Source organism: Stenella coeruleoalba, assembly GCF_951394435.1.
Source record: "Stenella coeruleoalba genome assembly, chromosome: 16".
Classification (NCBI taxonomy): domain Eukaryota; kingdom Metazoa; phylum Chordata; class Mammalia; order Artiodactyla; family Delphinidae; genus Stenella; species Stenella coeruleoalba.
Genome location: NC_137162.1, coordinates 45,238,649 through 45,252,972, shown reverse-complemented (window position 1 = coordinate 45,252,972; position 14,324 = coordinate 45,238,649). Strand labels below are relative to the sequence as shown.

Below are 14,324 nucleotides of genomic sequence, written 5' to 3'. Positions count from 1 at the left end.
AGACTTCAAAGGTGTCTCATCTTTCATTTCAGGAGTGGGCAGGTGGCTAAGGGCACGGTTGGTCACACTTCTCAGGGCCTTTAGAGCAGGAGAGGTCAGATCGAGATTACCCTTTATACTATTATTTAGGGTAAAATCAGTGAACACTGTCAATGGAACCCCGACTGGCAGGATTCCAGAGCATCTCCTGGAAAGGGGGCCTCTGCAGTGAAGAGCTTCTCCAGCTCTCTGTGGTGAAGAGCCGGCTTTTTAAAACTTCCATTCCATCACAGACTGACATTTTTGTAAATAAGTGGGGAGGCTCTAGGCCATTGAAGGCAAGATGAGTATTAAATGTAACAACAGCTGTCACTGGCACATTCATCATCTCTTATCCACCCTTAAAGAACCTGCCTATTTCTCAGGCACCTTGCTCTGAGGAGCTGTATCTCTTTAGCTTTACTGTATGAATAAGTCAGAGAACGTGTAAAATTGCAACCTACCAAGTTTCAAATGGCATATAGCATCCTTCTTCCTGGCCCCACTGACTAACAGAACTTCTGGGAACAAGGCAGGTGACAAAGCCTGGACTGACTACAGCAGAGTTCAGGGGGACAGATTCCAAAAGACTGATATGAGTCTTTCACATAGATGCTTGGAATCCCTGGGACCACAGTGACCCACTGATCTTCCTCTTTGGGCCCCAGTGCCAAGCCTGGGACTGGAGCTGCCTCAGGCAGAGGTGCAATGGGCCAGAGAGCTCTGTGAGGCTCAGAACTGTTGGGTGCTGGTGTGCAATGAGGTGAGAACAGAGGTTGAGTGTACAGGTTTACAAACTTAGAGTAACTTGCTAAAATACTTCTGACTGTTGCATCTGATAATAAAAACAGGGCTTGTATTTTGAATGGCTTTGGTTTGCTTTTTATTTCATTTTTCTAGTAGTTAGTTTTTATTGTATTTTACAAAAATGTCAGTCACCACAGAGAGAGCCCTCTGACTTCTATGGTCACCCCAAGTGCAGTGGTGAAATATTAGATTCCAGAGGTTTCTATGTGGTGAGTGATTGAATCGCTTGTGGGCTGGGCCCCCTCATTTACAGGTTGCCCAAAGGGTTGGTTGTCGTGCCATGTGGTGGACCAAAGATGGCCACAAATTCTTTGACGTTCCTTTCATTGAGAGGAGGTCTATGTTCCCCTTGAGTCTGGGTGGGCTCTGTGACTGCTTGGACCAATAGAAAGTGGTAGAAGTTACACTGGGCCAATTTCCAGGGCCAGGCTTGAAGAAACTGGCAGCTTCTACTTTCTGTCTCTTGCTTTTGGAAGCCAGCCACCACAAAAAGAAGTGCAACTACCCTGAGACCACAAAGCTGTGAGAAGCCCAGGCTCTACGGGGAAGCCTTAAAAATGAGATGCCACGTGGAGAGGGAGAGACCATGGAGCCCTGAAGCACACGAGAGGAGAACCATCTTAGAAGCGAATCCTCTAGCCCTTCCCCTCTCAGCGGATGCCCCATGGCTCACAGAGGGACCACCCAGCTGAGCCTTTCCCAAATTCCTGACCCCTAAGATCATGAGCAAAATGAAATGGTTGTTTCAAGCCACTAAGAGTGCTACCCAGCAACTGATAAGTGGAACATACTGGGTGGCTCCCATGTGCCCCTCCAGATCCACCCTTCACCTGTCCTGTCCCTGAAGGTCCCTGATCAATGCATCAGTGGGCTTCACGTTCGGTTCAGCCACTGGAAACCCTGACCAGAGACTGGAGGGTACGGGACAGTGAGGAGAGGACACTTCTTCCCCAGCCTCTCTCTGTAGGGTCTCTCCAGGCTGTCTGCATCTCTGCTGAGGACCAGAGCTCCTCCCAAGGCAGCTCTGGCTCCAGGACACTTCCCTTTTCGGTTATTCTCACATTCTTTCCCTTCCCCGACCCCACCAGGACTAGGAGTTCTAATGGCCCTGCACGCTGGCCTACACCTTCTAAATATCCCAACTGGACAGTGACGTATGCTTTTTTGTTGGAAAGAGATTCGGGGTCCGTGGGAAGAAGGACTACACATCCGAGACCGTGGGTAGGAGGGGGGCAGGAGGGAGATGTGGAGCTCGTGTTTCTACAGTCCTGGTAAATGAGAAGTGCCCTGTCTGCAGCCTTTCCCATGCTGGCCACCTTAAGACACAGTGACTTTTGTGATCTTCCCTGCCATGAAGACAGGGGATAAAAATCCTTCCTGCCCCAATTATTTAGTTCAGAAATAATCTTGGAATTTTGTTTCTTTTTTTTTTGAATTTTGTTTCTTAAGTTAAATTCCATGTCAGAAGCAATGGGATGTGGCCTGGTAGTTTTAAGAACACCAGGTAGAGAAGACTTTTTCCTCCTGTGTCTTGGTTTTCTTAGCTAAAATAGAGAGGGTACTAATCATTCTCATCTTACCTACCCTGCCAAAGTTCTGTGAAGAGCAAATGAACTAGTGATAGGAAATGTGTTGTCAGCTAGGAGGTGTTAACCGGTGGCACTGGAAGAAGCAGCTGTCCCCCTCCTCATTATTCTAGTGGATGCACTAGATCATTTCAGGTTTCGAGAGTGAGCACGCTGAAGGGTCATGACTAAGGTAAGGCAGGATTTTGCCAAGGCATGGATTTGACTCACACACGCTAAGAGGCTGGTGTGCAAGGGGGGCGTCATTCAGAGGGAAAGAGGCCTTAGCTGACCCCCGCCATCTGCTCCTCTCTCCTCCTCCTCCAGCCAGGCCAGCTGCGTGTCTCTTACCAAGAACGGCCTCCCGAGGAAGTACCAGATTGGGGTTTGCACATTTGAGGGTCTTGCTTAAGAGGGTATATTTTAGGTTCTTTTCTCTTTCAGCAAAAAGTGGGACTTCATGTTTAATGACTGGTGACCGTCGAACACCAGGCCTGCCCACAGTTCCTCTGAGCTGGCACTCAGGCACTCCTGGTCAACCCCTTCCTTTTCCTGGCCTGCATGGGGTCCCTGGAGCCCAAGCCCTACTGTGACCTCACAGAGAGGAGAGCTGAGAACTCAGCTGAAGAACTGCCCATCCAGGGGCACGTCCCAGGGGTATGTGTTACTAGGGACCCCAGTTACCCTCTGGCAAAAAGTGGGTCATAATCTTCTCCTGGAGGATTTTATAGCAGAGAGGGGACATGGCTGGATGGAGCCTGGGGCCTGTCACTTCCCCCTCTGAACCTGGGGCTTGTTAGTACCTAGAGGAAGGTCACACCTCCTACAGGTGCATCGAGGCACGAAGCAGGTGCTCAACCACGGAGAGCATGGTTATTATTCCCATGGATACAGTTCTTCGAGGAAGGAGGGCCTGCAGACTCTCTCATTCCCCAGAAGCCCAGGGAGTGGAAGGGGCCTAAGCCGCTCACCTCGTCCATCTCTCAGGACAATTTCGCTCTCGCCTGAGATCCAGCGGTAGCAGGGGAACTCAATGTAATCCCCGCAGGGCGTCTTCAGCGTGATGTACTTCAGGTACCAGTCGTCATGGAGCCAGTACTTGCGCTTCTCGATTCTGATCAGCTGGATGTCGCCCAGTTCGTCATCAACTACAACATTGTAAGAATCAACCTGAGAAGGAGAAAAGGCAAGTCAGACCATCTGGGAGCTCCTGAGCCTTTGAATCACCCTCAATCCATGTAGCTGAGATGTCTGCCAAATGCCTGTCCTTGGCACGGCTCTGCTGCACCCCGGGTGACAGAGATGGCCAGTTCCCCAGCTCTACCCTTAGGAGATGGAAGTCTAGCAAGCAAGGGATGGCGCTGCTCAGAGAGAGACATTCTGCTGTCTGCGCACAGCCCAGTGCCAGGCCAGGCTCGTTGAGGGCCTCTGCAGCTGCCCCCACTCACAACAAGGGCAGCAAGGCTGCTGGCCCTGCTACCTTACAGGGCTAGATGGACAAACTGGCCCTCGCACACAAGGGCAGCCCTTTACAGCTTGCAAAGGGCTTGCTGACGTTGCTATAGATCCCACAACAACTTTGGGAGGGGTGGGGAGTTATGACCTGTGTCTCAGATGAAGACAGTGAGGTTCAGTAAGCCCCACTTCTACTACTAATTGGCAGAGCTGGAATTCCAATCCAGGTCTTTCCATATCTCTCTCATTCTCAGTGGGGCAAATAACTGAGTGCAAACGGGGAGGCTCAGATAAAAGTGAAGTCACACAGTTCAAGCTGTCCTGGGGCCTCTGCAGTTCACGGAGCCACAGTGATGCCAAGAGAATCAGATAAGCAGTTTCCACTATATCCAAGGCACAGTGGTGGATTGAGGCTGGCCTTGCTACCTCAGGCCACGTGCAGCACTGCTCCCCGGGCTGCTGCCAGGCTCCTGACCCCAGGAGACGGGCTGGCACAGTGGCAGTGCAGGGCAGCCGCTCCATGGCTGCTGCATGATCTGCGTAGGTGCAGCTCTGGATGGCAGATGGGAAGGAAGGATGGGGGCTCAAGCTTTGCATCGGGCGTTCCAAAGACCAGAATGTTTGGGGAGCCCCAGACTCAATGCCCTCTGAGGCACTTTCTAAGCCAGATTTCACCCATCTTTGAATTTTTTCCTCGGTGGCAGGCTTGGAGTTCTCAGTGTGATGGTGAAGTAAGTGGAGGGGAAGGGTGTTCATCTTGCACATGACCCCATGCATGCCCATTTCCATCCTTCTCCCTCCAAATGCCACTGGGAGGACTTCTTAAAGGGAGTGGGAAGCTGAACATTTTCAGCAAAGCCCTTGGCTCTGAGCACAGTGAGCAGCTCGCATGTCCTGGCTGCCTCAGATGCCAGATGCTTGTGGTCAGAAAGGGAAGTCTCTTCCTAGTGCCCGGTGGTCTGGGCCTGGGTCCTCAGTTAGAAACACTTTCTGGGGACAGAGGAGCCAGCCTGTGGGCTGGGTCCCTAACAGGTGTGCCAGCACATCTGTCCTGCCCATCCTGCAGGTCAAAGAACCCTCCTGCCCCACAGCGTGGCCCCTGGGACACCAGGGGCCACAGGTGAGGTCACAGAGAGCATTGCCCCCCAGGGCCTGTGGGACCTCAGGCAGAGGGGCCTGTCTGTACCACAGGGCGCCGATCCGTGGGGAGAAGGCGGTAGGCCCCGGATAGAGTTGGGAGAGGAGTCCCAGTGAGGGGCTGGATGACCTAAGGAGCTGGGAGGAGGGAGAGGAAAGGAAGGACACAGCTCTTGTTGGGTGGCTTCCCAGGGGTGGGGAGAGAAGGGAGGCCCCTGAGCTGAGGCATCAGTGGGCCAGGGCAGGAAGGTTTTGATGGAGCAAGGGGCCCAACGTCCACCTGGAGAAGCAGAGTGGGGACTGGTGGCTTAAGACTGGACGTTTGCAGGCCCCACCCCATTCGAAGTCCCACCTGCCACGAGTATCTGCAGAGACCGTGGCCCTCTTGCGGGGTCAAGACAGAGATTCCCACCAAGGACTGGAGGGAGGGCAGTGAGGGGCAGAGGGCGAGGTGAGCCTGAGTGTCAGGGCAGCTCAGAAAGCCTCAGGGGCCTTGAGTTCACATCCCAGCTCCAAAGTAACTGACCATGGGCCAGGGCAAACTGTTACACTCTCTGAGGCTATGTTTCTTCATCTATCAAGGGGAGATCACGCTTAGCTTGCAGGACCATTGAGAAATCCAAATGACATGATGCCTGAGTGGGCTCCTTTCTCCAGAGGCACAGGCCACCAGCTGCTGTGTGTATCAGAACCACCTGGTCCTCCCTCCTCGACTCCTGGGGCGTCAGCAAGTCCCACACTGCCTGCGAGCGGCTCTGAGCTAGCATGGGCCCCTGCGCCGAGGTCCATGCTTGACTACATGTGCCACATTGAGTAGCCAGAAGTAGAGACGGGAGGAAGACATTGAGCCCATGAGCAGAAACAACTTGGCTCAAAACCTGAAGGGAATTCCCGTGAGGATGGAGAAGGGGTCTTGAGGCCGAGTGAGAACCGGAGGCATTTTTGTTGCTGGCAGTGCAGGCCGAGCAAAGGGAAGTCAGCGTGGGTTGAGGCCTGGGCCTGGGCTCGGGTTGGCTGCTCCAAGGGAAGTGGCTTTCCTGTGGCTCCGAGGGGCTACAGGAGGCTGCAGGCGTCTGGGAGGCTGAGGCGAAGGGGGAGAGGATGGCCATCTAAAGTAACAGGCGCCATAAGCATCTGAGGTGGGCGACTCTCATGGCAGGGAGGAGCCTTGGATCACAAAGGGAAGGGAGATGGGGCCTAGGGAGTCTCTCCAGGGCGATTCTCAGAGGGAGGGCCAGATGTCCAACTGAGGGTGGGGACTGATAAGGAAGAGACGGAGTAGCTTCTCTGAGAGAAGGGAGAGCAGGCTCACCCTGGGCACACCTATGGTGCAGTCACAGGAGAATGGGCCCTCCAGGTCACCCTTCCCCAATGACCCACAGGCACCTGGCAGAGGGCCCTGGAGTTTCACCCGGATGAAATCACTGGACAGACCTACAGGGACTCAGTAGGCCATCTGACAGGGTCTTGCAATGCGAGAGGACTGCCAGTCTGGCTTGTCTCTGGCTGGCCGTGGCTTCAGGCCCGGTGCTACAGGAGGTGAACCAGGGCCTGAGTTCAGTGCCACCTAACTCAGGCAGTCTCAGGGACAAAGTCCGGTGACACTGACACTGGCATCCAAGGGCGCCACTGCTGGAGAGTCACAGGGGATAGAGAGGGGCCTCCAGGAAGATCTCAGGGTCCTGTGTGTCAAACAGCAAAGTCAGGTCTTTGGAAGATACAAAGAGCTACAGGGTGTGACAACCTTCCTTCCTCCTCTCCCTGGGCCAGTATGCTGGGTGGATACTGTGTTTGTTGACTAATTTGCCTTGACACGTTAATATCACATGTCCATTCTGAACAGTGTACAGTATCAACTATGGATGGCACGGAGCATAACAGGCCCTCAAAAAATACAGTACATGTGCATGGCCGAGTGGATGGTTATCTCATTGTACAGTTGGAAACTGAGGCTCAGAGAGGTCAGGCAGCTACCATGCTAGGGAGTAACTGGTGGCCCCACGATTAGAACCCACACCTGTGTGATGGCCTAACCTGGGTTCCTCTCACTGTTTCCCATGGCCACATTGTGGGAAAAGCCTTGGCCTGGGAGCCAGGTGACCTGGCTTTGAGCCCTGGTTCAAGCCCTCCATGGAGTATGAAGGGGCAATGTGGGGTGGGGTGGAGGACAAGGAAAAGCTTCCTACAAGGTGGCATTTGAGGCAGCTCTTGGGAGTTGGTAAGATTTCAGAGGTGAGTTGAGTGGAGAAGAAGGGGAATGGGTAGGGCATTCTGAATGTAGAGAAAGGAGGTGGGGAATTCGCATGTGAGAGGAGGAGGCTGGAGCATGGAGTTCTCGGGGCAGAGGTGGTGGGTGCAGTGGTCAGACACTGGAAGGAGACATGGAGCCTGGGAAACGTGATATTCACCAGTCCTTTCTCAGAATGGCCAGTTTGCTGATTTCACCCGTTGCTCTCAATCCTCTATTGGATACACAGCTTTAAGGCTTTTGAATATTTCAGCAAATTGTTAGCTGGCCAGTTTTTTGCTTGATCTTTTTTTTTTAATTAATTAATTAATTTATTTTGGGCTGAGTTGGGTCTTCATTGCTCCGCACGGGCTTTCTCTAGTTGTGGCGAGCAGGGGCTACTCTTCGTTGTGGTGTGCGGGCTTCTTATTGTGGTGGCTTCTCTTGTTGCAGAGCAAGGGCTCTAGGTGCACAGGCTTCAGTAGTTGTGGCATGTGGGCTCAGGAGTTGTAGCGCACGGGCTTAGCTGCTCCGTGGCATGTGGGATCTTCCTGGACCAGGGCTTGAACCCGTGTCCCCTGCATTGGCAGGTGGATTCTTAACCACTGCACCACCAGGGAAATCCTGCTTGATCTTTATATCAGCATTTAAAGAAAGGTTTCATTTGTTTCTGCCCCAGATCCCTGCTAGAGCAAGGACAGAGAAGAGTCATGATGTGGTCCAGCCTGGACTGCCTGTCCTGGAGGGGGCTAGTGAGGGGCTGGTGGGTGGTGGGGGGGGCTGTGGAGTAGAGACAGAGGGAGATGATTAAGGGGTGGACAAGGGAGAGGCTGGGGCAGAGAGAGGGAGAAAAGGGGCAGTGGTTAGGGAGGCTGAGGGAGCAAAGAATGGGGGAGCTGGGGGAATCTAGGAGACAGCAGAAGGGAGAAATTGGAGCAGTAAGCAAGAGAGAAATGAGGGACATGGGGAATTTTGGGGAATAGGGAGCAGAGGAAGGAAGAGAAGGAGGAAGAAGAGGCAGAATGTAGGGAAGAGATGGGACAGAGAGGGAAGGTGGGGGATAGTGAGATTGAGTGTCAGAAGGAAATATTTACTCTTCAGTACTATATTATCATTTCTGAGAAGGCGGTATTCTAGAATACATTCTTCATGAATATATTGTAAGAATAGTCACAGAAAATATTTAAGAAGTATAGTTGTAAGACTCGTTCACACGTACTGAGTACATTCAAGGGTGATATACTAAGCATCACCCTATTGCCTTTCGCTTTCCTAAAAGTGCTGCCAGGGAATGAAAAAGGGTCAGGTAAGATTTCCCAGAAATCTTCGGATCTGTGAAAGTTATCCCATCGGGCCTTGAATTACTTTAAATCGACAGAGCCAAAGAAACAAATCAATTTGCTAAATTTGGGCTACGTCTCTGGGCTATGTGGGTCCACCGCCTGGGCTTTCCCAGCAGATGGCGTGACGCTTGACAGGACAATCTCACCTGCGAAGGACCCCAATTCCCAATCCTGTGCTGAATCACTTGGCAGAACTCTGATGAGAATAACCAGGGATTTGTGACTCAATTTATTGAGAAAAAAATCAGTCCCATCCATTATAGGACTGAATTTTGCATGGGAGAATGCGGTATTGACCTGCCAATGAGCTGGAAATGACTGAATTGGTTGCCCAGAAAAAGTCTTTATTGTTGTTACTGTAACTGTTATTATCTATAATGATTGTAACACTTTTCGGGTAAAATGGGTTAGCCTTATCGTCTCTGCAAGTATTTCCTCTAAGATTTCTCCTTCACCTTTACCCAAATGGGACGGATTGTCCTTAAGAGACATTGGCTGGAGATTGAGGAAGTAGATCTGGGCTGTGCAAGACCAAGTGTGGAGTAACTTTGCATAAGCAGAAGCTTTCTCAAAAGATGATTTTTTTCAAAGAGCCTTTTGGAGCCAGCGATTCCCCTGCAGTGCCCCTCCTGACCTGCCCCCTCTCACCACAATGGAAATGTGACATGCAAATCTCTCCTGAAATTTGCTGCTGGGACTCTCACTGAAGTGTTTAATCATAATGTCATTTGAATGAATTCTCAGGGTGGGGAAATAATGAACAGAGGGATGCTTGCACCCCTCTTCTAACGACCCTTTTATGGTCACACCCCCGTACCTCCCCTCTGAGAAGCCACACCCGGCTGCTTATGCTGCACACTGATGTGTGTCGTATGTGGAGGAGAACAGACCCACTGTGGACCACTTATAAAGGCAGAGAAGTCTGTAACCTGTTCTCCTCCCATAAGTGTTGGGGGAATCCATGAAATAATGGAAATAATTATTTCTGACGGTGCTTCAGAATGGCCGAGGGTGTCATTATCCCAAATGAATGACTCATTAGCCCTCCTGCACCACCATCCTCTGGGCCAGTTCCCTGGTTGGGGAAACCAAACAATAGGAGGTAGTTCTTATACTCAACACCTAACTCTTCTAGAAGGGTACTCTAGCCACATTAATATGACGAACTTGGCTAAGTGTCAGATGGGCTTATAGCGAGGTTCTGAGGCTCCTGGGTAGGAATCAAGCTCACTTTGAGTTTGGAATCTGGAAAAGGAGTGGGCTATTATTTGCTTACTTTAGGCTCTGCAGACCTAAAACACGCTTCATGAATATTATCCAAGAAGTATTTGGTTGAACCATATGAAATTGCCAGTTTTGTCAAAAATAGTCAACTATGAGCAATTCCTTATGGTTCAACCAAATAATGAAGAGATAAAAAAGACAGCTTTGTGAAATCTAAGTCCTTTTGGTCCAGTTCAGAAGCTGGGGGTGGCAGAAGGGAACAGATATTTCCTGGGCACCTGTAGTGTGTTGGAGCTGTCACTTCATGAGCACTTAAGTAATGAGCACTTAATAAGCCCAGTGGACTGGGCACATCACACCAAACACTTGGCGAGGATCGCCACCTGCTGTGCTGCTCACAGAGAAAGCTACAGGCTGGAATTCACGCCAGGTCAGCATGGGGAGCCCACTTCTGAATGAATCCTCACACAGCGCCTGGCATCACAGACTAGACGTGCAGTCAACACGCTCCCTTTGTTCCCTGAACTCGCAGGCTCCAGGGTCTCTGGTGAGGAGGGGAGAGGGGAAGCCCTCCTCCCTCTTGCTCTTCTGAGCCCTCACACTCAGGGTGGGAGTGCTCCCTGGTGTACACACTGCTGGGAGCCAGCGACGACCTCCAGGTTTGCAAAAGGCTTCTCCTGGCCTGGGTCTCTCGTTCTTTCCCTCTGCATTCCTCTGGGGACCTCTCCTGAGAATGTGAGCTGCCCAGGTGTGGAGACATAAGCTAGTGCCACTCTGGGCCACCGGCTCGAACTCCTAGACCAGCCTGAAGCCAACCCTTGTACTTTACATTTGGGGAAACTGAGGCCCAGAGAGGGGGCAGAGTGAGCTAGTGGTCAGGGCCGGATGGAACTCAGGCCTCTGGACCCCCAGCCCTGCGCGTTCTCCCCACAGCTGAGGTGCCACCTGTGGAGTCCTAGGAAGTGGGGCACAAGTAATGGTGGTCACAGCGCTTGCCCAGTTAAGTGGCCTCTCAGAGCCGCTCGCCCCCGAACTTGGGTCCCAGCCGCCCCGACGTCCGCACCCTGTCCCGGCCATCCCAGCCCGTCAGGGCCGGGCGTCCTCACCGCGCCGCGCTCAAAGTCGTTGTAGAAGGGCTTGTCCAGCAAGTGCTTCTCGCTGCAGCCCGCGGAGCCCACGAGGCTGAGGTAGATGTAGTCGTCGGTGCCCGCGAACCACTGGCTGCCGGTGGCCACGGTGACGGTGTAGGACGGCATGGTGGCGCGCAGCGAGGACCGCGCGGCGCGGGCGCAGCGAGCACTGAGAGCCTTGGCGCGCCGGTACGCCGGTCTCCGCCCCCCGCCCACCCCGCGCGGTAGCTTCCTGCCTCTGAGCGTCCGGGGCCCCTGCCGCCCCCCTCCTCCTCCTGCCCGCCCTGCCCCCGGCCCCGCCCTCCCGGAGCTCTGACCTCGCCGGACCCGCCTCGGACTCGGTAAGCGCGCCCGTTCCTGCACCTCACCTCCTCCACTTGGCCTCTGTTTTGGCAGTCAGGGGACTGGGGCCACCCCAGCTGCTATCCCCTCCTCCCTCCCTCTATTCATTCTCTCACTCAGTTTCTCTTCACCCTTCCCTCCTGCCTCGGCTTCCCTCACTGCCAGGCCCTTGTGAGGCATTAGGGTTGGACTCCAGGGATGCCTGGAAAACCAGACACAGTTCCTGCTCTCACCAAGTCCCCAGGGTTAGAGGGAGGCCGCGCGACTGGGGCACTTAGCCATGCTGTGATTACTGAGAGCAGGGGTGCTCTGGGAGTCTACAGAGGGAAGAGGAGCCCACCTGGGGAGTCAGGAAAGCTTTTGGAGGGGTGACACCTGAGCTGGTACTGTGGAGCGCAGAGACTTCCGTGGGCATTGGCTTCTTCCACAGACTTGGCTGAACGTCACTCTGTGCCGGGTGCAGGTGGGCACTGAGGTGAGTCAGGTGCCAGCCACACTTAGGCCTGGAGATTGTCAGTGTGTAGTGGGAGGAGGGCAGCCAGAGAGAGGGAGGCCAGGATAAGAAAACCCGAATCTGGACACCTAAGGGGTTGTCTGGAGGAGGTTGATGCGCTCGGAGGCGAGGGGTTGCAGAACTCGGGGGCAGGGAGGCTGGGCGTGTAATGGGAAAGGGGGTAGACTTGTTTGGAGATGGCTTCTGGGAATAGAACCATGGCTGGAAGTCCTAGGGAAGAAGATGTGGACTCCACAGCAAGGATGTTCCATGAGTTAGAGGTGGTACTTGGAAAACCCGCTGCCTGGCAGAGTAATTGGTTGGCTATCATTTACTTTTAATTAATTAATATTTTAATTTATTTAAAAATTTTTTATCGGCTTTCTAACTGATGATGGGCGAGGCTTGGAAGGCATGGTAGTAAAAGGCTTTGGACACTAGAAGGAAGCTTCGTGCGGGTGGTAAGCTTTCCAACTGCTGTGACCTGATCTCGGAAGTCTTCTGTATTCCCCTACACGTCCTCTGTACCCAGCTTCAGAACTGGGTCTGACTGTGGTACACATTCAGTAATGAGTTGAACTGAATTTAAAAATAAGTTCATTCCACGTGAGGTGGTGGGTACATGAAGTCACCTGTTCTGCACACTCACTTTTGGGGACGGGCAAAGAGGCAGGCTCAAGGCAGTCTCCCCATTACTGGGAGCCTGGGCTCCATCTGGTGGCAAGTCCCGCTTTCTCCTCTGCCTGACGGGACCACCACTCTGGACAGAGAGAGAGTGAGTACTTGCCATTCTCTACAGGTGGGAGATGAGGGCAGATTTCAGTGGGACTGGCTTTATTTATCAAAGGACAAACACCAGAGGGATTCTCTGGGAATCAAACTGTAGGACATGAAAGACTCGGGCTACAGCTGAGATAGGGTGGATGAAGATAGCACAAAAGTGGGATCCAACCCCTGCCACGCAAAATATATGTTCCAGGAAACCCTGGAGAAGGTGTGAAGGATGGCTATGGAATTGTCCTTCAAATCTAAGAATAATAGGGCTATTGTTTTGCTAAAAAAAGGAAATACAACATATTTTTTGATGAAAGTAATGAACTATCTTTTTTAGAAAATAAAGTTTGATACACAAATAAAAGTCATAACAATATGCAGAAAAAACAATTAGTAAACATTTACTAATTACATTAGACATTTTTACATTAAGAGCACATTGTAAGTGCAATTTCCTGTTTTATTTCCATTTTCTTTAATATTATAACATATTTTCCTATATAATTTCACGTTTTAAGTATTTCATTGACTGTGTAATATTTAATTGTATGGATATACCACCATTTCCTTAATTAGTCCACTATTCTTGGGCATTTAGGTTGAGGGCATAAATAATGCCATAGTACATATTTTGTGCTTAAAACATTAAAAATATTTTTCTTAATATAGGGACTTAGAAATGGGCCAAAGCGTACGAACATTTTAAGACCTTTTTAACGTTATTAAGCTACTTCCCCAAGCACTGAGTTAATTTATACTCATGCCATTTACTCTCATGCAGAACACGGAATGTTTGTTTCATAGAAACTTTGCCACCTTGGGATAGTTTCCAAAATATCTCCAACTTGTTCTCACTGCTCTGCCCTGGCTCAGGCTTTCAACACCTCCCGTATGGACTGTAGTGACTGCTTCCTACCTAATCTCTTTACCTCTAGTCTAACTCCCATCCCCCCACCAGTTCCCCAATTCTCTAGCTAGAATTATTTCTCTTTAACATAGGTGGGATCATCTACTGCCTTAAAGTCCATCATTGCATGCTTTTCATTCTTTCTTTCCTCCATTCCTCCCTCCATCCCTCCCCGTCTCCCTTCCTTCCTTCCTTCCCTCCTTGTTACAGCTTTATTGAGATGTAATTAGCATGCCATACAATTCACTCATTTAAAGCATACAAGTCAGTGGTGTTTAGCAATATTCAGAGAGCTCTGAGACCATCACCACAATCAATTTCAGAATATTTTCATCATTCCATTAGTAGTCACTTCCCATTGCCCTCGTCATCTTTCCAGTCAGGGTAAACACACCTATTTTCTGCTTTATAGATTTGCCTATTCTGGACATTTCATATGAGTGGAATCATACAATATGTGCCATTTTGTGACAGACTTCTTTCACTTAGTATCATTTTCCCCCCCAGATTCATCCACATTGCAGCAAGTATCAGTACTTTATTCCTTTTTGTTGCTGAATAATAATCAATTTTATGGATACACCACATTGTGCTCATCCATTCATCAGATGATGGAAGTTTGAGTTGGGGCTATAATGAATAATGATGTTATGAATATTCATGTATAAACTTTTGTGTATACATATGTTTTCAGTTCTTTCGGGGAGATAACTAGGAGGAGAATTGCTGGATCATATGGTAACTCTATGTTTTTAGCATTTTGAGGAAATGTCATATTGTTTTCCAAAGTGGCTGTACCATTTTACATTTTTATCAGCAATATATGATTCCATTTTATCCATATCCTCGCCAACACATTATACTCTTTGTGAAGGGGTATCTCATTGTGGTTTTGATTTGCA

General features: G+C 50.8%; 1 protein-coding gene across 4 annotated transcripts in view; it reads right to left on the bottom strand.

Annotated features, from left to right (window-relative positions):
• ALOX5 (arachidonate 5-lipoxygenase) overlaps positions 1-11,032 on the bottom strand; it is a gene marked incomplete at its 5' end in the record, with an annotated part of 54,233 nt that extends 43,201 nt beyond the window's left edge. For all 4 annotated transcript variants that reach the window (XM_079900465.1, XM_079900468.1, XM_079900466.1 and 1 more), the window contains 2 exons: positions 3,362-3,560; positions 10,883-11,032. In XM_079900465.1, the coding sequence (XP_079756591.1) occupies positions 3,362-3,560; positions 10,883-11,032 (349 nt within the window). The remainder of the gene's footprint in view (positions 1-3,361; positions 3,561-10,882) is intronic.
• Between the last annotated feature and the right edge of the window lie 3,292 nt (positions 11,033-14,324).